Raw genomic sequence first — 21,837 nt, 5'->3', positions numbered from 1 at the left:
GGTAGACATCTATTGGCATGATAGCCGAGGTGCCTGATGTTTGGTTAAAAGCTTACCTACGGTACACTATATAAAGCGTCAAGATGCCCTGTGCATGCCACGCAGCATAACCTTGTTGACAAAAACCGTTCCTACTGCGACTCATCGAACAACTCATCTTCTCCCAGTTCAGCTTGTTTCGTGGTCATCATGGATTCGAAAACAGGAGCATTCCATCATGGCAACTTGGGTATCCCTGATACTTCCCGAGTCATGTCGCTCTTCTCTTTGAAGGGACGCACAGCTATTGTTTCTGGCGCTGGTGCAGGCATCGGCCTGGCTATTGCTCATGCGCTCGCTGAGGCTGGAGCCAACGTGGCTATCTGGTACAACAGTAACAAACAGGCGTTGGCCGAAGCTGAGAAGATTGAGAAGGAATATGGTGTCAAGTGTCAGTGCATTCAATCCTGGTTTTCCTTCGTGGGGTGGCTTATATAAAACTAGGTCGGGCATACCAAGTCAATGTCATCTCGCCTGAGGCAGTTGAGCAGGCTATCAACGATATCGTCGCTGAGTTCAACGGCCGGCTGGACATCTTTGTAGCCAACAGTGGCATCGCCTGGGAAGATGGCGCTTTCATCGACGGCCCTACCGAGAGAGCTCGTCGTGTTATGGAAGTCAACGTTGACGGCGTCATGTGGTGCGCCAAGAGTGCAGGAGCGCATTTTCGAAGACAAAAGAAAGAGGGCACGACATTGGATGGGAAGAAATTAACAAACTTTGTGGCGGGCAGCTTCATTGCTACAGCGTCAATGAGCGGAAGCATCGTCAACATCCCGCAACTGCAGGCAGTGTACAACGCTTCAAAGGCTGCTGTCATTCACTTTTGTAAGTCACCAATCGCCCGTAGAGCTGGTCACACACTTGGTGGCTGACTGCAAATGTTACAGGCAAATCCATCGCTGTGGAGTGGACAGGCTTTGCCCGTGTCAACACCGTGTCTCCAGGATACATCAAGACCGAGATCACAGACTTTATCAGCGAGGACGTCAAGAACGTATTCAAGGACAAGACAGCCGCCGGGTAAGTACAGGTTGATTCCGGAACTCACTGGCTCTTGGCTAACATCATGCATAGACGTCAGGGCGAAACCGGAGAGCTCAAGGGCGCTTACTTGTACCTGGCTAGCGACGCCTCATCTTTCACGACTGGTCATGACCTGATTGTCGATGGAGGCTACTGCTTGCCTTGAGCAATTTGAGGAAGCTCAAGCTGATCATGTCATGTATTTGGGATGGGAGTTCAGGAAATAGATACTAGAGACTTTCCAATGAAAGAAAGGGAGAACCAATGAGCCTGACAACAGAAACCCAAGACGGATCTCCTATGACTGAGCTTTGCTTCAGTAGCAAATGAGCAATAGAGTGAAGTAAGTGGCAGCAACTCATATGTGGGGTAAGGAATGCAAAAAGAAAGATCCTCGTCAGATCGCCAGAACTCAGATTCCTGATACTAAGTTGATCTGATCCTATTGGACCTGAGGTGCCTGGTCATGAGGGGACAAAACCATTCAAGTATTGGTAATGCGCAAATGGATGAAATACGATAAGAGCCATATCGCCGGTTTCACCGCTTCACCACTTTAAAGTTGATCCATGTCTCTTGATGAATATCAGGCCCATTCTATTTTCAGGCGGATCTTTTTCAGTACAAGTTAAGGGGATGTGGTCCTTTATGGAGGGTTTCCCGAACTAGACTGCCCGCGGTAGACTTTGCGCAGTAGCGCAATAAAATTGCATTGTAGGGGATACTACGGTACTAAGGTAAATGAATGAGTTGATGAATGACCACGCGACTAGAGACTCTATTAAATGCCAACACCTCAATTACAATTTTTTTATTGGACAAAAGCCAAAACTGCCATCGGAATAAATGTGAGAAGCTGTCAGATTAGAATCCTCAGACCTAGACGCTGGAAAAGTACCCTGCCCGCATTTACTGGTATATCTCCACCTGTCAAATATTGCCCCGGTACTTGAGCTCCCTCCCAAGATACCTGAGTCTGGTCTGGCCCTCCACTAGAATTGCTCACCCGGTCATCTCCCAACTGGTAGTGGCTGCTGAGAGTTCTTACCTCCCAACCTGTCTTTGCCTTCCCGCTCTTTCTGATCAGCCCTATCTTGGAGAGGGAACCATCTTCCTTCCAACTCAACCACAGCTTCTACTTAGAACTGTCCCGTCCATCTATTTATATAGTCGCATCCCATACTTTATCACAACGAGCTTCAACATACTTCACCGCCGCCCGCTCTTCCTTCTCGTTACCCCCTAGTCACCCACCATGGATTCTGACGGCGAGGCCAACACTGCGCCCTCTGCTGAGGAGCGACGCAACGTCCAGGTCGACAATGCCATTCGCGCAATCCAGGAGAAGAAGCCGGTCCCCGAGATCGATTTTACTATTCACACCATGGAGGACAACACCCAAGTCAGCACCATGGAGCGTGTGTGCAAAGGTTCGTCAGATCCCCCCTCCAGCTGTCGTCGTCTCAACCCCGCCATCATCATCGACAGCGCTTTGGTCGCAGATTTGCCCGCAGTTACTTTCAGTTATTCCCCGGCTTGTCTCTGGATCGATATGGCCACCACCATTTTGTAAATTCGGATATCGAATATCTTGACTGACCCGGATCTCTTGCGTTTTCACAGATGTCCAAGCTCCTGCCATGTACAAGCCTACCGACGAGCAATTCTTTGAGGATGAGACCCATTCCAAGCCCAACCTTCAGTTCCTCAAGCAGCATTTCTACCGCGAAGGTCGTCTTACCGAGGAGCAGGCTCTTTGGATTCTCAAGAAGGGCACCGAGCTTCTGCGCGCCGAGCCCAACCTTCTCGAGATGGACGCTCCCATCACTGTCTGTGGTGACGTCCACGGACAATACTACGATCTCATGAAGCTTTTTGAAGTTGGTGGTGACCCCGCCGAGACACGATATCTCTTCCTTGGTGACTACGTCGACCGAGGTTATTTCAGCATAGAGTGTGTTCTCTACCTCTGGTGTCTCAAGATTCACTACCCCAAGACACTTTGGCTGCTGCGAGGAAACCACGAATGTCGCCACTTGACCGACTACTTCACCTTCAAGCTCGAATGCAAGCACAAATACTCCGAGACCATCTACGAGGCCTGTATGGACTCTTTCTGTGCCCTCCCTCTTGCAGCTGTTATGAACAAGCAATTTCTCTGCATCCACGGTGGACTAAGCCCCGAGTTGCACACTCTGGACGACCTTAAGAGCGTGCGTCGCCGTTTAAACCTGCCTTGCTGTGATCCTAGCTGACTTTTCATAGATTGACCGTTTCCGCGAGCCTCCTACCCAGGGCCTTATGTGCGATATCCTCTGGGCTGATCCTCTTGAAGACTTTGGCCAAGAGAAGACCAGCGACTATTTCCTGCACAACCACGTTCGAGGATGCTCTTACTTCTTCTCGTACCCTGCCGCTTGTGCCTTTTTGGAAAAGAACAACCTTCTCTCGATCATTCGTGCACACGAGGCCCAAGATGCTGGTTACCGCATGTATCGCAAGACGCGAACCACAGGGTTCCCCAGTGTTATGACCATTTTCTCCGCTCCCAACTATCTCGACGTCTACAACAACAAGGCCGCCGTTCTTAAGTACGAGAACAATGTGATGAACATTCGACAGTTCAACTGCACTCCTCACCCTTACTGGCTCCCCAACTTTATGGATGTCTTCACCTGGTCTCTTCCTTTCGTCGGAGAAAAGATTACCGACATGCTTATTGCCATTCTTAGCACATGCTCCGAGGATGAGCTCAAGGAGGAGACACCTTCTTCAACCTCCCCCGGACCCGCCTCCCCTGCCCTTTCCAACGACCCCGAGTCAATTGAGGTTCGACGACGAGCTATCAAGAACAAGATCCTCGCCATCGGTCGCTTGTCTCGTGTATTCCAAGTGCTTCGCGAGGAGTCCGAGAAGGTCACGGAACTCAAGACTGTTTCTGGTGGACGATTGCCCGCTGGAACCCTTATGCTCGGTGCTGAGGGTCTCAAGAACGCCATCAACGGATTCGAAGATGCGCGAAAGGTTGACTTGCAGAACGAGAGGCTGCCACCCACCCACGACGAAGTGGTTAAGCACCAGGAGGAGGAACGAAACACTGCCCTCCAGAAGGCTGCCGAGGACGCCAATAATGATACGAAGTTGCAGCAACTCTCTAGGAGGCTCAGCACGTAAGTTGGCAATCTAACGAATATTAATCAGACACTAACTTCATAACAGGGATCGCAAGAACCGGGCACCAACTTCATGAGATATGGTTGTACAGTAGCATCTAAGTTATTGTTAAAAGCGCTAGGCGAGGACTTGGATGAACGCTTAATTGTCATTCTCCGTATACGAGTGGCTGTACTTTACTGCCACGCTACCTTTTTCATTGTGACTGCTGACAATCTGATCGTTGCACTGGCTATAAAAGGTCAGGTTGTCGTCACTGATCCTGCGCTCACAAGTCGAACAGGTTACAGAAGAAGGATGGTTGACGGCGATGTTGCTCTGGGTGCTAAGTAGATATGCAGACAAAGTTCAAGACGCTGCCTGGAAGCAGATACGCGATAGGATTTGTAGTTGGCAGTGCATCTTTAATGAATAAATGAACGTTTTTCAGTGCGAATTTTCCATTGTCTCCGTAAGGTTGGATCTGATATACATCTGCCCCCGACTGAATATGACTCCCGCATCTGAATGATGTTTCGCCCCTCAGATCTCTGGTATGTCGATGTGCATGCGCAACAAGTCGCTGTCATCAGCTGAAGTAAGTCGAATTTAGATCACGCTCTAGTGAGTTGATTGCTTGATAGTTTGGAAGCAACGGTGCTTATGATTTCGTTGAGAGCTCACAGAGCCTGCTGAACAAGTTCCAAGAGATCAAAGAACGCTTCACGCTCAAGATCAGTTTTAGCAAGGCCAAGGCCCAGAACAAGAATGCGTCGATCTTCCGGGGATCTCAGGCATATTTGGCTTGCAATTTGTGCCGCATAAAGCTGTCCCAAGGTCTCGCGCTCTTCACCCCCGCCTCCAAACAACGTTGTTGGTGTGAGGTGTGTGGAAGGGAGAAGACCCTTGTTCGAGCTTGGCAGATTCATCTCAACTACACCAGAGGATGATCCTGTTAGAGGGACTTGTATCTATTCAGAAATCGGTTAGCAGGATGACCGTCTAGTACCGACACGTTTATGTACCCATTGCGAAAGGCGGCCCTCTTGAGAGATGGTAATTAGGATCTTGTCTGTGAAGCTGGTGGATGTGATTTCGGTGGCGACTCCGTTGACCTGTCCCGAGACCTCTCTGGATCGAGATGGGAAAGTGTCTTCTCTAACATCAATTGAATCCATGGTGAAAGGAGCTTAATAATGGTCAAGGTGTTGCGTGAGAACCAAGAGCTTCTGGTGTTACGTAGTGGCATATCCAATAAAGGCAGTATAAAAAAATGGATCGCCGACAGTATGGAGAATGAAATTGATAGTTCAATTTGGGAGGGTACTTGTTTGCTTTTTTTGTGAACCTACCAAACCCGCTCTAACAACCACGTTTGAACACGGAAACTACATATGCCTATTATTTCGTCTTTAGGCTGCTGCACTCAAGTTTCTTAGGTTGACTTAGTAAACATAAGACAAGTACCATAGCAAATGTTTTACTCTGCGCCCCCTACTGGGGAATGGAGACGTTGTTTTAAGCGCCAGGGTACAAAAATAAACAGCTTAAAAGTTCGGTCCAAATAGTATGAACTACTACCAAAAGAGCATTGAAGAATGACACAAGTATCAAGATAAAGCTACCATGTGTTACAAATGTCGATGTCTATGAAAATGCACAATATCATCTCTGATGGTACACTGGACATGATCTAAATGGGGTTTCCGCTGTGGCAAGAAAATACTGTCTAACCGCAATTTCACATTTGTCTAGATTGATGGAGACGAAAAGTGAGGAACGATATATATTGTGTTCTCCATTCATTCCATATGTATTTCTCGACCCACCTGTATGAGGCCATATGCTTACAGAAAAGTTGGTCGCAAGAGCCGCAACGAAGTCAGTTCTACCTTGATAGGCTTTCGCGATTTTCAGAATCCAATACTGACTTCTTTGCAGCTTTGAGTCATAGAAGGTAAGGCTTAAAGAAGCAACCTTATTCTCACACAATACAAAAAGCACTGCAAGACCTACGCAACAGCAAGCTGCCACTTCTTCCTTCAGCACAACCGACCTAAGAAACATCGATACCAAGCTGCCAGTTCAGTTGCCTAGATACGTCTCGATCCATGTTGCTGATACCAATCCTGCCTTGGACCAAAATTGGACTTAATTTATCTTGTATCCAAAATTTTAGGTGACAACGGAAAGTGGCAATTATTTCTGTCGTTCAAGGGTGTGTCCGTAACCCATCTGACTAGTTCCACCACCCCGCGCTAAGCTTGGAGTAGATCCAGATTTTGACGGTGAATCACGGCAGAATAAGTCAATCCCAAAATTTATCACTACCACCTGCAAGCTCCCTTACTCGCGACTTTGGACGAGTATCAAAGAAATCCGCAATGTCCAAGTACGTCCCTCGTCAGAGAAAGCACAAAGTGCTCGCTCGTGAGCGAGCAAAAGAAAATGCCCAGCATGAAGTCCAAGACACCAACCAGGACGAGCTGCTTCCGACAGCGAAGGCTGATCGCGAGGCGAAGAAGGCCCAATTAAAGGCAGAACTTCGCCAAGAGGGCGCAAAGATGAGTGGAAAGAAAGCCAAGCGTCTAGAAAAGTATATCGAGGGCAAGCTGCGCAAGGATGAGAACCGCGAGCTCCTGGCTAAACTCGCAGAGCAACAGGTCGATACCAGCTTGTTCTCGAGCAGTCGGTCCATGGGACATGGTCGCGAGACCAAGAAGGAGGCTTTACGAAGGGCCATGAGAGAGGAGAAGGCCGGTCTAGAGGGAGGCAAGGAAGAGAGAGAGAGAAAATTCTGTTTGAAAAGAGAAAGGAGAGGGATGTTGACGAAAGCCACTCGAGCGATGAGAGTGACGCATCTGAAGAGGAGTCGAAACCGTCGAAAGCCAAAGCATCCGCACCCGCGCTCCAAGAGATCTCCGATTCAAAACCAGCGAGTTCCCCGTCAATCGGCTCAGGTCTCAAGCGACCGCTCGAAGTTGACGACGAAGGAAAGCCTGTAATCCAGAAACGACAGAAGCGTGGCGGAGTGAAGTCGAAATTCTCAATCGCCACAGTTGAAGCACCACAATCTGAGTCTAACGAGTCAGACGAAGATGCAAGCGACAGCGGCAGCGACGACGAAGACGGCGACAGTGACGAGTGGAACGGATTCAGTGACGAAGAGGCCCCGAAGAAAACACAAAATGAAAAACGTAGCCAAAATGAGGAAGGCGAAGAAGACGACGAAGATGAATCGAGCGAGGGATCAGACGAAGAATCGGACGACGACTCTGACGAAGATATGGAGGATGGTTCCGAGAACAAAGCGCAAAGATCGTCCGCTTTCAAGGCCTGGGCGCACCAGGCGCGCAACCAAGCTCTTGGATATCAATCAATCGAAGGAACAACAACCAATTTAGAGATCCCCAAACCAGACAATTTCGTGCCTCGAGCACCCGAACAAGATCCCTTGCCTTTGGAGCTGCAGCCATCACAAAACACCGACCGAAAGGTGTACAGTGTTTCAGTCACTAGAACACCAGAGATACAAGAAGCTCGCCTCAAGCTTCCCGTGGTTTCAGAGGAGCAAAGGATAATGGAAGCCATTCACAACCATGATGTTGTGGTTATATGTGGATCTACAGGTTCCGGAAAGACTACACAAATTCCTCAATTTCTGTACGAGTCCGGATATGGCTCTCCTGATGGTCCCACGCCTGGTCTCATTGGTATCACACAGCCTCGTCGAGTCGCCGCCGTCAGTATGTCAAAGCGAGTTGCTGAGGAGCTTGGTGACAAATCTGGAGCGGTGGCTTATCAGATCCGTTTTGAGGGCACGGTCAAGCCTGAAACCTCAATCAAGTTCATGACTGATGGTGTCTTGATGCGTGAGGTTGCACAGGACATTACCGTCAAGAAGTACTCCGCCATTGTTATTGACGAAGCTCACGAAAGAAGCGCCAACACGGATATCCTTATTGGTATGCTCAGCAGAGTTATCAAGCTTCGAGCCGAGTTGGCGGCGGAGGATTCCACAGTGAAGCCGCTGAAGCTCATCATCATGTCGGCCACGCTACGAGTAGAGGATATGACTATGAACCCCACACTCTTTGCCACGCCACCTCCTGTTCTCGAAGTTGAGGGCCGACAACATAACGTTGTTAACCATTTCTCTAAAAGAACGCAGCATGACTACGTTGATGAAGCGTTCAGAAAGATCAGCAGAGGCCATAAGAAGCTGCCACCTGGTGATATTCTGGTGTTTTTGACTGGTCGCAACGAGATCCTACAGCTCAGCAAGCAGCTCAAGACGGCATTCGGCGGCCTCAAGTCCGCAGATGGCCCCAAAGTACAGATCAACGCTAATGACGCTCCTCTTGAAGTTGAGGACATAGAGTTTGGAGATGTGGATGATCGAAATGGCGACGGCGACGGTGACGACTTTGACGAGATAATCACAGATGACGAGAATGAGGATGAGGATGAGGACGAATTCAAGATTGAGGAAGACCAAGAAGCCGCGCCTCTCAAGATGCGAGTTCTGCCCCTCTACTCCCTGTTACCCACGCGAGAGCAGATGAGAGTCTTTGAGCCAGCGCCTGAAGGCACACGAAACATCATCTTGGCTACCAACGTTGCGGAAACTAGTTTGACCATTCCCGGTATTCGCTACGTCTTCGACTGTGGACGTTCCAAGGAGCGGCAGTACGATCGCCTGAGCGGTGTTCAAAGCTATGGTATTGGATGGATCAGCAAAGCCAGCGCAAGCCAACGATCTGGGCGTGCTGGTCGTACCGGCCCCGGCCACTGTTACAGGCTCTATTCTTCTGCGGTCTACGAGCGAGACTTTCCTGAATTCACAGATCCTGAGTTGCTACGAATGCCCCTTGAAGGCATCGTGTTACAGCTGAAGGCCATGAACCTGCAGAACGTTGTCAACTTCCCTTTTCCTACACCGCCTGACCGACGTGCTCTCGCCAAGGCCGAGAAGCTTTTAACATATTTGACTGCTGTCGATTCCAATGGCAAGGTCACACCGGTTGGTCAAGCAATGTCTGTGTTCCCTCTGTCACCCAGATTCGCTCGCATATTGTTGGTTGGACATCTTCACGACTGCATCCAATACACAATCGCTCTGGTTGCCGGTCTATCAGTGGCAGAAATCCTCCTCCCCGAGAACCAAGCCATTCCTCAGCTTGTAGAGAAGGATGACAATGCCATTCGAACAACATCTGATGTTCAAGCAGAAAGTCACCAAGCCAATGTTCGAAAACTGTTCAACGAAGTCCACAAGAACTTTTGCTACTTGGACGATAAATCGGATGCTATGAAGATTCTGCAAGTTGTAGCGGAGTTTGCCCACGACCCTACGGAGAAGTGGTGCGAGGACCATTTTGTTCGATTTAAGGTGCTCAAGGAAGCTCAACAATTGCGTCGACAAATTACAGAGCTACTGAGGGCCAACGTGCCTGCCTTTGCCAATCTGAGATACCAAGATCAGCTGGATGCCCCTACACTTAAGCAAGTGTCAGCGCTCAAACAGATGGTTGCACAAGGATTCGTGGATCAGGTCGCTATTCGAGCAGATCTCACACCGAACCCTCCTGAGCATTACCGCAAGCCACGTCGATCTATCGATGTGCCTTATGTCCCATTGATGCCTATCCACGTCAGCGAAGACGTTGAGAGTGACCCTTCAGTGTATATCCACCCCACCTCTCCTCTCGCTCATATCGGCATCCAAGAGTGCCCTGATTACATCGTCTACTCCCAGCTTCAACGAGCTACACAGCTAGTTGACTCGACGAAGCGACCCAAAACAAGAATGCATGCCCTTACAGATGTTACAGGCGGTCAACTATCCATGATGGCTAAGAATACGCCTCTTATCACGTACAGCAAGCCAATTAAGGTGCTCAAAACAGAGGGCGCTACCCTGAGAGAGTGCGTTGTTGTTCCTTATTTAAGAGCAGAGGGCACAGGCGGCCAAGGTTGGCCTTTGCCTGCAAAGAAGGTCAAGCAGAGGAGGGTGCCCGACAGGGGGTGGGTGGTGGAGTAAAAGTTTGTATGTAAAGCCTTAAATTAGGCCTTTGGTAACATAAGGAACGGATTTCTATGATAGATAAAACTAATTGGGTTTGTTTATACCATTTCTTCTAAACGTAGGCCGACTATAATGTCTTTTATGGTAGTCGTCATCAGACAAGGATCCTTTTTATACCACCTAAATGATCCATCTCTGTATATTCCAACTCAAATGTTTGAGCCGTAGACTTGATTTTCGAATCGAAGTGAATACTCAACTCTGCTTTCCTATCATACTCATGTCTACGGCACCGAACGCACTGTTTCCCGGCGCTGCTCTTGTCACTAGAGCTTTATCTGGTATAATAAACCTGCAGTTCGCAGCCTTCATTCTCAATCCTCTACATATATACAAGGCATTGGTCGCCAAGTGGCTATTTCTTTTGCCGCAGAAGGATGTCTCAAGCTTGCGCTATTCAACAAAGACGGAGGAGGGTTAGGAGAAAGAGAATACTATCAAGTCTGTAGCTAAAGATGCAGAAGTGTACCTCTTCGAGTCAGACAAGCTTGATACAGATCAGGTACTCAAGAACATGAGCCTTGCCGTTGACCGATTCGGCCGTATCGACTATGCTGTTAACTGCGACGGTATGTTTGTCTGTTCTCTTGTATCCAGTGTACTAGCAAACAGTCCAGGCATCTACGGACTCATCAATCCAAGGTATAACATAACTACCGCAGAGTTCGACCAGGTCATAGATACGAACTTTCGAGGGTCATGGTTTTATGCGCTTGTGGAGCTCATAAAAGTCATACTTTATTGGGTATCAAACTAGTGTATAAAACGAGAACAGCAAGAATAGCGATTTTCCTTTCCCCATTTGAACGCCCCTTTCATCCTTAGCAAGCTCTACCTCATGATGCAGCTGGTGTGCTGGTCGAGTTCGCCATTTTACTCTTCTTACGCTTAGGTTTTGGAGCAGCTGATCTGGGTGTCTTCTCTTTGCTTTCTTTCTTATCTTCAATTTTGGTGTTGATCGTCGGCGCTGTGATGCTCCTGACAGGGCTGTCCTTTTTCACAAGTTGTGGTGGCTTTCGGCCCGTGGTGGTGAGATGGAACTCTCCTGGACGACCTGTGATGGGATTCTCGTCGATGTATTCGCCGCCGTATTTCATGTGTATCATGAAAGACTCTTCAGCCAGTTTTTCCAACTCCTTCTCGTCATCCTTCTGTGTAACTGGTGTAGGAGCTGCTGGGGCTTTGCTAGGCTCGTCTGGTGCAGGCATTGGGGTCGCGGCAGCAGAGTCCTGGATTTTTGCCTTTGTTGTTGTCTTGGCTGCTGGAAGCTCGTAGTAGTTGCCCCTGGAAGGACCCCATTTTCGAACTGATTCAGCAGCTGTGACAGCGTTCGTGATGCATGAAGATATTGTCATCTATAATAATAAGTCAGAATAATCCAGTAGATGCGCGAGACCACATACAATTCGTGCTGCTAGAATGCCGCTCAAGGTTGGTGCCATGTAGATATTCTCTCCTACTACAAAGTAAGACGCGTGCACAGTAATTTCATCGTCTTCGTATGCTGACTTCCGTCTTGTCTGTTTGCGAATCACCCATACGCCTGTGCCAGCTCCAGGGCCAGTCTCTGCAGGCTCCTCTACGACTCTAAACTCGAGGCCAGACATGGTGTTAAGATGTGTTTCAAAGGCTTCGCGTGTTTGGATGACGGGATACATCGAGGGTACGTTCATAGCTTGGTTGTAGACCACGGCGTTATTCGAAGTGCGCTCGAAGAATGGCGATTCGGCAAAGTAGAAGAGGATGGTATTGTTGTGGAGGCCGCCCATTTGCGCGATCGCTATTGGAGAGCGCCATTGGATCTCGTCCAGAGGGGGATCGTTAGGGTTCGACATTTTCAAAGATTGCGATCTTCTTTGTGGTGTTTTTGTTTGGTTATGTTTGTTTGAAGATTGGAGGTTGAAGCTTCCGCGAATTGACGTGGGGTTCCGCTTCTATATACCCCAGGGGTGCTGCAGGGAGCGGTCGCGTTCCGCTCTAGCGCTCATCCCGTGTAGTCATGGCGCATCATTTCAACCTCGAACTTCAACCTCACAACAATCTTCACGTCCACTTTATCAACCGAACACACAAAATCACTGACCAAGAATCAAACATACTCGGCGGTTGATAAATATATACAAATCGCACCATGGATTTGCTTTCAAGCATCCGTAAATCCGGCTCGAGAGGTGGTGTTAACTTTAGCTGGGACGAAGTCGCAAACTCTTCTCATCGCGAGAATTATCTTGGCCATAGTCTAAAGGCACCTGTTGGACGATGGCAAAAGGGCCGCGACTTAAACTGGTACGCCAAAGCTGAAGATGGGTCCGGAGAACCCGACGAAAATGGCGAAACAGAAGAGGACCGCCGTGAGAAGGCACGAAAGGAAGAACTGCGCAAGATCAAGGAAGCTGAAGAGGATGCCATCGCAGCAGCTTTAGGCTTGCCACCGCCTGTGCGAGACTCTTCGGGTGCAAATGCAATGGAAATCGATCCTAGCAAACGAAAGGTCGGACCAGCGAGCGGACCTCCTAAGGAAGAGGCTGGAAACGAAAAGCGAGAGCGCTCGAAACGTCAAGATGGTTCCGAAAGACGGGAGAGAAGGCGATACCGCAGTCGAAGCCATGATCGCGAACGCCGCCATCGTAGGCATAGGAGGAGTCGAAGTCGTGATAGAGACGTTGGGAAGGACAGAGAGGAAGACCGAACCCGAGAGAGACGCCGAAATAGGGATGGAGATCAAGAAAGGGAGCACGGTCACAGACGCCATCGCGATGGCCACCGAAGAGAAGACCGAGAAGGGGGTGACAGACGACACAGAGATGGAAGCAGGGAGCGTCACCGCTCGAGATCGCGAGACCGACGTAGACATAGCGGTAGTCCTAGGCCTCGTCGCCGAGACTAAGGAGCCATGGCTGTTAACAGACACAATTGACTACACGATACCCACAATAACCCAAAAGGCGCTCTACCATTCGCACGTTACAATATTGATTCCGAAATCAACCGTGGATTCTTTTCGCTTCCTATCTAAGCTGGATATTTTCATGCTTTTAAACCTCTTTACCTGTTCCAACGCCAAATCAAACCATTTCTGTTACACTTATATCGTTACACGGCCCTAAGACTGGCTGAGCGGCTGGCCGTCCTTGGCTTTTTGGGCGCCATACTTCTCCAATCGAATGGACTGGATAGCGATGAAACCAGTGCTATCCATGGGAGAGAAGGTGTCGAGACTGTCCATGGAAGCATCCTCTTGTGAGTAGAGGCAGCTAGTGTCACTCGATCGTCCGAGAACGTAGACGTTGCCCTTGTACACTCGGAGACGAACCTGGCCATTGACGCCCTTCTGAGCAGAGACGATGGCTTCATCGAGCCACTCACGCTCGGGAGAGAAGTACATGCCGTTGTATAGGCACTGAGACCACTCAACCGTCACAAATTGATCTCGAAGCTTGCGGACCTTGGAATCAAGGACAAGGCCCTCAAGATCAACGTGAGCGAGACGAGCAATAGTCAAGCCAGGGGTATCATAGCAGCCACGGCTCTTGAGTCCAATCCACCGGTTCTCGACACTGTTTTTGTAAGCTTGATATCCTTTTGTCAGCCGGCCACAATGTCTATACGTACATGTCAATTCGGCCAACGCCGTGATCATGGCCTATCTTGTTGAGCAACTTAAAGAGCTCTACTGAGTCTGTGGCCTCCTGGTCAGGGGTGACAACTTTGACAGGTAGGCCCTTCTCGAAGTGGACAGTAAAGTCGAAAGGCTTGTCAGGAGCCTCAAGAGGGTCGACTGTCTGGGTCCAAAGGTCCTTGGGTGGGGTGTGGTCAGGATCCTCGAGGATGCCAGCCTCGTACGAGCAGTGAACGAGATTCTCGTCCTGGCTCCAAGGGGCCTTGGGGGTGGATGAGACGGGAATGCTGTTCTCAGCGGCGAACTTGAGGAGGTCCTGTCGGCCCTGGAACTTCTCACAGAATTCGGGTAGTCGCCATGGGGCAATGATCTTGATTGAAGGGTTGCAGGCCTTGAAGGCGAGCTCGAAACGAACTTGGCTAAAAGAATTTGTTAGCCGCATGATTCGGGTTTTGAGATTACTGTGCCATACTCGTTCTGTAACTTTTTAGCAATGAATTCATATTATGAAAGAGAATTTTACTTACTCCTTTACCGGTGCAGCCATGGCTCAGAAGGTTGCAGTTATACTTCTCTGCAACGCGGACCTGGGCACGAGCGATAACGGGTCGAGCAAGAGCGGTTCCAAGAAGATATCTGTCCTCGTAGATGGCGTTGCACTGAATAGCTCGGAAGACGATTTGTTCGACGAACTCTTTCTGTAGATTCTCAATGATCATACGCTCAGCACCGAGAGCGAGAGCCTTCTTCTCAACGGCGTCAAAGTCCTCGACTTGGCCAACATCGGCAAGGAAACACTACACTGTTAGAGACTGATGGCAAAGGTTGGTATCAACAAGCATACCACAACCTCGTAGTCCTCAAGGATGAGCCATTTTAGGATCGTAGAGGTGTCGAGACCTTTTTTTGTGGAGTTAGCATGGTATTCAAAGCGACGCTGATTGTTTGTGGTTATACCTCCAGAGTAGGCACTGTAGAGTAGAATTAGTAAATACTTCAACAGCCCCATTGGGATCAAATACTCACAGACAAACGCGGCCTTTTGACATGACTAGAATAGGTGATGCGTGGTAGGCTGTTTGTGTTGTTGGCTGATAGACAAAGCAGTGAAGATGAAGCCGTGGGAGAATGAAGTTGAATGATAGATTTGAAAGAAGACGAAGAAGAAAGAAGCAGATATTTTATATTCCGAAAATAAGAAGTTGACTCACATTTACGATCTTGATCTATCATAAAAAAGAAAAAAAACATCAAATAATCGACATACTGTCTCCATCACCAGTGATTCACTTACACAGATTGACCTCCGACTCCGGACCCAACAAGACATACTGCACAATTGCAACTACAGAAATTGTCCTATAGTTTTTATGTCCTCGGAGATGGCATTGGTACTCTAAAACAGTCATATCTCTTGACTAACTTGAAACAAATATTTGTCTATAGGCTTGGTTTTCGCGTTGCGAAGTCGGCAATCAATTTTTATTCTTTCTATTGACTCAACTCGAGTCCCGAGTTTTGACATCCCGACAAAGGGTCTTGGCATGATTCACAGGCGGGTACTGCCTACCTACAATAGCGGGTGATCGCCAATAACAAGGACCCAACCACTGCAGGATGCATTAGATGGACATCGAACTTGTATGATATAAGTTACCGCTTAACGATTGGGGAAGATATCAAATAAACAAAAAGTTGGCATCTTAGCTCTTTAACGTTCAAAGGCGCAACGAACCCTACTGATACCTACAGCTGGTTGAACGTTAGTAACAAGTCGCGTACTGATTGGCCATTGTCTCCCAAGACATCCATACCTGTTAGACAACGTCACTTTCAGGGACCGCTATCAACTGCTTAGGGGCTCTAGTGGCAGTGGTACCTAGGTCATATGAACAAACCATCTTCAAACCTCACCTAGATTCTACAACATCATCACATTTTGCCACGACCCCTATTTTCTGTTTGTGTTTCTATCGCCTTCTCTTACTTATTCGGAGTTTGAGTGTATTGTAAGCACGCTTGCCACATCTCATTATCATACGTAGATCTGTCTGCCTTGACTTGTCTAACTTAAACTCCGAATCTCATGAATGTACAAAACATCATAACTAACTTACTAAACAGTCAAGGTTTCACCCTGCTTTTTGAGACTTTCTTTCCCGCGGTACAAAACATCTCTCAAAGACCACGACGATAATGCGATAGTAAACCCTAAACAACATAACCATGATGGATTATTCCAAGTTGCGAGCTGCCGCTTTGCGAGACGGTGAAGACGAAGAAGCTGTTACTGTCGATACCCGCGCTCTAATCGACAAGGTTCTTGCAAGATACTCGGGAGAATGGACAACACTGCGAGAGCTGATTCAAAACGCCGCTGATGCCCAGGCAAAGACGGTCAGCGTCAAGTGGGAAACGCTTCCATCGACACAAGTGCCGCTCCCAAGCACAACAAACCGATCCGAAATACTGAAGCATACTTTGTCGAACCATACATTACGCCGATTAGTTGTACAAAACGATGGGCAGCCATTTACAAAGACGGATTGGGGAAGACTGAAGCGCATTGCTGAAGGCAACCCTGACGAGACCAAGATCGGTGCCTTCGGTGTTGGTTTCTACAGTGTTTTTGCCGATTGCGAGGAGCCCTTTGTCAGCTCCGGCGATCAGGCCATGGCATTCTACTGGAAGGGAAATGCGCTCTTCACCAAGAAGTCTCAGATACCGGCGGATCAGGCAACCCATCATACAGCATTCGTCCTCGACTACCGAAATAACACGACACCCCTACCGAACCTGCTATCCGTTAGCCAGTTTCTCGCTACCAGTTTGACCTTTGTTGCGCTTGAGCACATCGAGTTTTGGATAGACGACTACCGGGTCTTATCTCTTAAGAAGAAATCTTCACCTAGTGTTGAGCTTCCTCTACCCCGGGATCTAGAGGCAAGGACAAAGGATGGTTTGATGAAAGTGACGAGCGTCGATCGCACAAGTACACAGATTGATGCGTCCTACATGGCCGCTATAGGATGGAAACCACAAGCTACAACGTCCACCACAAAGACTGATTCATATGGCGCCCCAGAGGCTCCCTCGTTGAGATCTTTCTTCGCTCGACTTACGTCATCTGCATCGCAAGCTGGTATTAGAACCAAGGCCCAGAACGAGGAGAATGCAGCGCAGGTGACCATTTCCGAAGATGTCACCAAACTCTCAACATCGACGATCTTTCTTCGGGCAACTTCTGCAAGCATCCGCACGAGCGTAGCCACTAACTTTGCATCCGAACTTGAGAGAGCAACAAAGAAACCTCCGCCAAAGACAACAAAGATTGCAATTCTGACTTCGTCCTACGATGAGGCTCAGGCGTCTCAAGAAGCTGCTTCTCCTGGTGCTCTTGGCAAGGCTACTGATGTGTTCGCTTCTGTACTTCCAAACAAGAAGCCGGGCGGCCGCATTTTTATTGGCTTTCCTACAATGCAAACCACTGGTGCAGGGATGCACGTTTCAGCGCCATCGATCATTCCCACGGTTGAAAGAGAGGCCATTGACTTAAATGCCCGTTGGGTCAGGACATGGAACCTTGAAATCCTCCGTGCTGCAGGTATTATCACTCGGCTTGCGTTTGCAAACGAGATGAGCGACTTGAGCAGCCGCATCAGGCAGATTATGGCTAAGGAACCCAAGTTCTCTCCGGCTGTCATCGCAAAGTACATGCCCGAGGCTCTTCATATCCTAAAGACCTTCACTTTTGGCGACTCTACTCCCAGTGGGCAAGTTGGTCAAATCATCGAGGAAGCTTTTTGGATGTGCTTCAAGAAGGCCTCAATCGAGACCTACTCGACTCGAGGTGTGTTACAAACAGCGGATGTTCGTATTGCTTCGGACGAAATGAGCAAATTTGTTGATAGCATACCCGTCGTGCCTGAGGAGATGAAGGGTGTTCCGTTCGTGAAGAAGCTTATAGATTTTGGTCTCATCTCACACATTACTGTCACAGATGTGAAGAAGGAGCTAGAGACAAAGGCGATGAACAAAGTACAACTAATGAACTTTATCAGCTGGGCAGGCAAAAAGAGCTTGAGTGGTGAGCTCGACCCTGGCAGTCGATCCGCTCTGCTTGAAGTTGCTGTCGGCACGATGAGTGATGATGGAGAGCAGGGCGAGATCATTGCCCTTGGAAGCATCACAAACCATCTCATTACAAACAGGATTCCTGCCAGCTTGCCTATTCCCCCTACAACGATTCCTCATGCGCTTACAGCGAATTCTCAACTAGCCGAACTGCGCGCTTTGGGATGGGAGCCGTTGGAGATCCTCCCTTGGCTGCGATTCCTCTTGGACACGAATTCATCCAGATCCGAGGACCAGAGCCTCACACAATCGCCCAAGTTTGCTATTCAGGTGTTGACAGTTCTATCAAAGAATTTCGAAAACTCTAGTCCTGGCGCGAGAATAACTATCGTCTCACTTTTGCAGGCAAACACAGTAGTTCCCACGAAGCAGGGAATGAAGAGACCAACAGAGTCCTTCTTCCCCATCGTCAAGCTATTTGACGACCTTCCTGTCATTCAAGGTTGCGAAAAGATCAAGGAGAAGTTCCTGGTGACGATTGGTGTCCGCAAAACGGTTGATCTAGAGACTATCTTCACTAGACTGCTCAACGCTTCAAGTGAAGGGCAACAGAAGTGGAGCCATGTCGAGCTCATCAAGTACCTGGCGTCTGTTCGCGAGGATATTCCTGGTGAAGATCTTAGCAAGCTTAAGCAGACACGCTTCTGTCCTGCTGAGGCTGGTCCTAAGGGCATGGAGTCCACTAAGGCAACAGAAACATTGTACAAGGTCTCGGAACTATTCGAGCCAAAGGATGCTATCCGTGGTTTGCGGTTGCCTGTTCTCCAATGGCCTGGTCCTCCCGGTAGCTACAGACCGGGCAGTCAAGAGGCCAGGTTTCTCAACTCACTTGGTCTCAGGCCTCATCCGTCTGTTCCTGAGCTCGTTGAACTGATGTCGGGTAAAGATGAGACTCTTCGGGTTTCCTCAATGACGTATTTCCTTGCCAATCACCAGATCAATGGATACGGGTCCTTCCAGCTTGGTGGTAGCCCCAAGGCAATTATGCCTCTCCAAGGAAGCACAAGGCTTGTACCCCCTTCGCAGTGTTTCTATAATCCTCGGGCCTCTATTCTTGGCTTCAATATCCTAAGAAGAGATCTGCATGACCATGCTGTCAAGTTCGGGGTAGCGAGAGACCCACCAATGGCCGATTGTGTAAACCGTCTTTTGGCATCGCCTCCTCAGGATCACCAGAACGCTGTGGCACTCTTCAGTTACTTTGCTTCTCGAATCGCCGATTTGGGTGAAAACTACCTTTTCAGACTACGGGATGCCCCTATAGTCCCTATTACACGAACCTCCCAATCGACTGAGAAGCCAAAGCGTAGCCAGGTTCATGTCAGTCCTTCTCGAGTGTACCTTGGTTCCTCGACAACCTACGGCGATATATTCGACTTCGTAGACTTTGGGCCTGAGGCAAATGCTTTCTTGTTCCAATGTGGCGCCAAGAGTGAGCCTACCAAATTAGAAGTGGCACATATGGCGTGCACTGAACCAGCTCGTCTTCTTGGTGTGCTTCAAAGCTCGGAGAAGTACTTGGATCTTCTTAAGTCCCTGGCTGAGGCATCATCTACCCTTCATAGAGATAAGGACCTCTGGAGGCGGATGAAGTCGGCGCCTTCCCTCCTCGCGTACAAGGAATTGGCGCCACCCAAGAAGCAGTCAGATGACCTAGAAGAGGAGGACGAGCCCATCCGACAGTACCAGCTCGCATCTGCCCATCAAATTGTGATCCTAGACGACATCATCAGCTACAGACTATTCAAGGATCAGCTTATTTGTGCACCAGAGGAGGATGCTCTTGAGACATTCTATCTGTCGCTCGGGGCACAAAGGCTGAGTAGCATCGTTCGAGAGGAGATTAGAATTGGGCCTCACAGCGATAGGCAAAAGCTTGCTCTTACTCTGCGCAAACATGTCGTCGAGAGATCAAAGATCTTTCTCTTCGAGTATGCAAACTATAGGCGCGACGCTATCAAGCATGATGCAAAGTGGTTGGAGAAAAATCTGACTGTCGATGTCGTTCACTCGGTGGCTTTAAAAAGAACCCTTCAAGGTCAGCACCAGACTCATACAGAGAAGCGGTCGGCTGCGAGCAAGAAAACCAATAACGGTTGGATCATGTATGTTGCTGATGAGGCAAAGCCCGACATGTACCAAATTGGACAAGCTATTTGCCAAATGCTATTGAGCCGTCCAAATCAACAGGCTTACCTCTTCTTTGAGCCGTTCCTGACACTGGATCTTTACGGCCTGAGGAACCGCGGTTACAATGTCGACCGGATTCTACGGGCCAAGGCTGCTGAAGCCAGAATCGCTGAAGAAGAGAGACGAAAGGCTTTGGAAGAGGAGCAACGCCAAATCAAGGAGAAGGAGCAGCAATGGGGAGCAGAGGCCAAGGCGGCCGAAGCTGCACGTGAAGCTACCAGGGTACCGGAACCCCTTGGTCCAACAATGCCAGGTTCATGGGACTCACCAGAGCAAGCCAAGCCTACTCAAGAACAACAGAACAGGAAGAGTAGAGGGTTGTTCTCCAACCTGACTCGCCGACTTGGATTTGACACGGAGCAAGATGATGACGACTCCCGCAAGGAGCTGAACAAGTTCTTAGACAAGCCCAAAGAGATTGAGCCGCCTGGCAGTAGCTCGTCTAATTCTGGAAAGCGACCACAAGATGAGGGCAGGGTGACAAGCCCCGCGGTGGTTCAGCAAAATTTGCTCAATGCTGTCAAGTCAACCCGGGCGTATGGATCTGATAGTGTATTTTCAGAGCCTCAGGTGAACGAAGTCAAGGAGCAAGCTACTTACTGTGACAAGACGCCGGCACAGAACATCACCTTCATCGCTGAAACTTCGAATGGCATGAAAGTTTTTGTCTCGAGGGATATTAAGGATTCTAGTGCATTCCTCTCGAATCACTTGACCAACCTCAACGTGTTTTCCAGCTTGCTGATTGAGGTAGGCAATATCTACTCCATGTCGCCCAAGGTCTTGCACATCTTTTATGATGAGGCCGGTGGCACAATCGCATTCAACACCGGGGGCAGTATCTTCTGCAACTTCAGATTCTTCCTACAGCTTCATGCCGCGCAGATCGAGGGGAGAAGCGGGCAGGCAAAAGCAGAGGCTGCGACCTGGTGGTGGGTTGTTTTGGCGCATGAACTGGCACACAATCTCGTGTCGCCCCATAACTCTGATCACAGCTACTACACGTAAGTTCGGCTCCTACGCGCCCTTGTGAAGCAGATGCTAATAGTCATAGTGAATCATTCATTCAGCAATACTTCTCCAAGATCGTGGCCAAGGCGGCTCAGTGGTCCGCCAATCCCGCGCCTCGCAATCAAACACCCTCGATAGCGCCACCGCCATCCGGAGCACCACCTCCTTATCCTGGTGGATTGGGTAGGAGCTTGTTAGATTAATGATCGTTTTGCAATGACATAGCAGGGAGTTTTATGGGTTTTGTACACTTGGGACATCGTCTCTCTTACTGTTACCATTATCGATGTCGTTATTAAGACAGGAGACCAGACATAGATGTAGACTCTAGATTTAGTAGATATCGAATGACTGCTGGGCCTGGTCCGACCAGTTTCTGGTTTGTTTTTGCTTTCTTAACCATGACATTATTGTTCGAACATTGCTGTGATGAGTGACAATATGAATTGCGGTGTGTAGTACAGTTGTTATAAACGCTACTCTTATAGAGTACGCTTTCTCAGAGGAACATGGAACAAGAGTCGATGACCACCAAAACCAATGCAAAATTTGACAGATAACAAGGACATGGGTACTA

General features: G+C 48.9%; 8 protein-coding genes across 8 annotated transcripts; 5 read left to right on the top strand and 3 right to left on the bottom strand.

Annotated features, from left to right (window-relative positions):
* Positions 1-189: 189 nt before the first annotated feature.
* EDB82DRAFT_562117 (uncharacterized protein) lies at positions 190-1,541 on the top strand (the record flags this gene model as incomplete). Its single annotated transcript, XM_025738590.2, has 4 exons — positions 190-430; positions 484-867; positions 930-1,062; positions 1,117-1,541. 4 exons carry the CDS (start codon positions 190-192, stop codon positions 1,229-1,231), a joined length of 873 nt encoding a protein of 290 aa, XP_025593336.2. The 3' UTR covers positions 1,232-1,541.
* A 329-nt stretch (positions 1,542-1,870) lies between these two features.
* EDB82DRAFT_515594 (Metallo-dependent phosphatase-like protein) lies at positions 1,871-4,676 on the top strand. Its single transcript, XM_025738589.2, has 4 exons — positions 1,871-2,495; positions 2,689-3,278; positions 3,331-4,235; positions 4,285-4,676. Exons 1-4 carry the CDS (start codon positions 2,321-2,323, stop codon positions 4,313-4,315), a joined length of 1,701 nt encoding a protein of 566 aa, XP_025593335.1. The 5' UTR covers positions 1,871-2,320; the 3' UTR covers positions 4,316-4,676.
* Positions 4,677-5,534, bottom strand: EDB82DRAFT_515591 (uncharacterized protein). Its single transcript, XM_025738587.2, has 2 exons — positions 5,244-5,534; positions 4,677-5,189 (listed from the first exon to the last, which is right to left on the bottom strand). The coding sequence occupies exons 1-2, from the start codon at positions 5,394-5,396 to the stop codon at positions 4,899-4,901; spliced, it is 444 nt and encodes a 147-aa protein (XP_025593333.1). The 5' UTR covers positions 5,397-5,534; the 3' UTR covers positions 4,677-4,898.
* Positions 5,535-6,551: 1,017 nt separating this feature from the next.
* Positions 6,552-10,341, top strand: EDB82DRAFT_515589 (P-loop containing nucleoside triphosphate hydrolase protein). Its single transcript, XM_065608989.1, has 6 exons — positions 6,552-6,924; positions 6,996-9,466; positions 9,497-9,667; positions 9,704-9,964; positions 9,995-10,045; positions 10,079-10,341. Exons 1-6 carry the CDS (start codon positions 6,603-6,605, stop codon positions 10,259-10,261), a joined length of 3,459 nt encoding a protein of 1,152 aa, XP_065463436.1. The 5' UTR covers positions 6,552-6,602; the 3' UTR covers positions 10,262-10,341.
* Positions 10,342-10,950: 609 nt separating this feature from the next.
* EDB82DRAFT_515587 (MED6 mediator subfamily complex component-domain-containing protein) lies at positions 10,951-12,200 on the bottom strand. Its single transcript, XM_025738583.2, has 2 exons — positions 11,710-12,200; positions 10,951-11,661 (listed from the first exon to the last, which is right to left on the bottom strand). Exons 1-2 carry the CDS (start codon positions 12,139-12,141, stop codon positions 11,143-11,145), a joined length of 951 nt encoding a protein of 316 aa, XP_025593330.2. The 5' UTR covers positions 12,142-12,200; the 3' UTR covers positions 10,951-11,142.
* Positions 12,201-12,219: 19 nt separating this feature from the next.
* EDB82DRAFT_328329 (kinase phosphorylation protein-domain-containing protein) lies at positions 12,220-13,301 on the top strand. Its single transcript, XM_025738582.2, has one exon. The coding sequence runs from the start codon at positions 12,438-12,440 to the stop codon at positions 13,191-13,193; it is 756 nt and encodes a 251-aa protein (XP_025593329.1). The 5' UTR covers positions 12,220-12,437; the 3' UTR covers positions 13,194-13,301.
* A 108-nt stretch (positions 13,302-13,409) lies between these two features.
* On the bottom strand, positions 13,410-15,406 carry EDB82DRAFT_562079 (argininosuccinate synthase; the record flags this gene model as incomplete). The annotated part of the gene is made up of 7 exons (XM_025738581.2): positions 14,952-15,406; positions 14,883-14,896; positions 14,770-14,825; positions 14,453-14,722; positions 14,398-14,408; positions 13,919-14,344; positions 13,410-13,863 (listed from the first exon to the last, which is right to left on the bottom strand). The coding sequence occupies exons 1-7, from the start codon at positions 14,972-14,974 to the stop codon at positions 13,410-13,412; spliced, it is 1,254 nt and encodes a 417-aa protein (XP_025593328.1). The 5' UTR covers positions 14,975-15,406.
* A 432-nt stretch (positions 15,407-15,838) lies between these two features.
* Positions 15,839-21,659, top strand: EDB82DRAFT_452486 (uncharacterized protein). Its single transcript, XM_025738580.2, has 3 exons — positions 15,839-15,934; positions 16,050-21,253; positions 21,304-21,659. The coding sequence occupies exons 2-3, from the start codon at positions 16,152-16,154 to the stop codon at positions 21,461-21,463; spliced, it is 5,262 nt and encodes a 1,753-aa protein (XP_025593327.2). The 5' UTR covers positions 15,839-15,934; positions 16,050-16,151; the 3' UTR covers positions 21,464-21,659.
* Positions 21,660-21,837: the final 178 nt, after the last annotated feature.

This window comes from Fusarium venenatum (assembly GCF_020744135.1).
Source record: "Fusarium venenatum strain MPI-CAGE-CH-0201 chromosome Unknown EDB82scaffold_4, whole genome shotgun sequence".
Taxonomy (NCBI): domain Eukaryota; kingdom Fungi; phylum Ascomycota; class Sordariomycetes; order Hypocreales; family Nectriaceae; genus Fusarium; species Fusarium venenatum.
The sequence above is the reverse complement of the archived record's forward strand: the minus strand, read 5'-3'. Positions and strand labels throughout refer to the sequence as shown.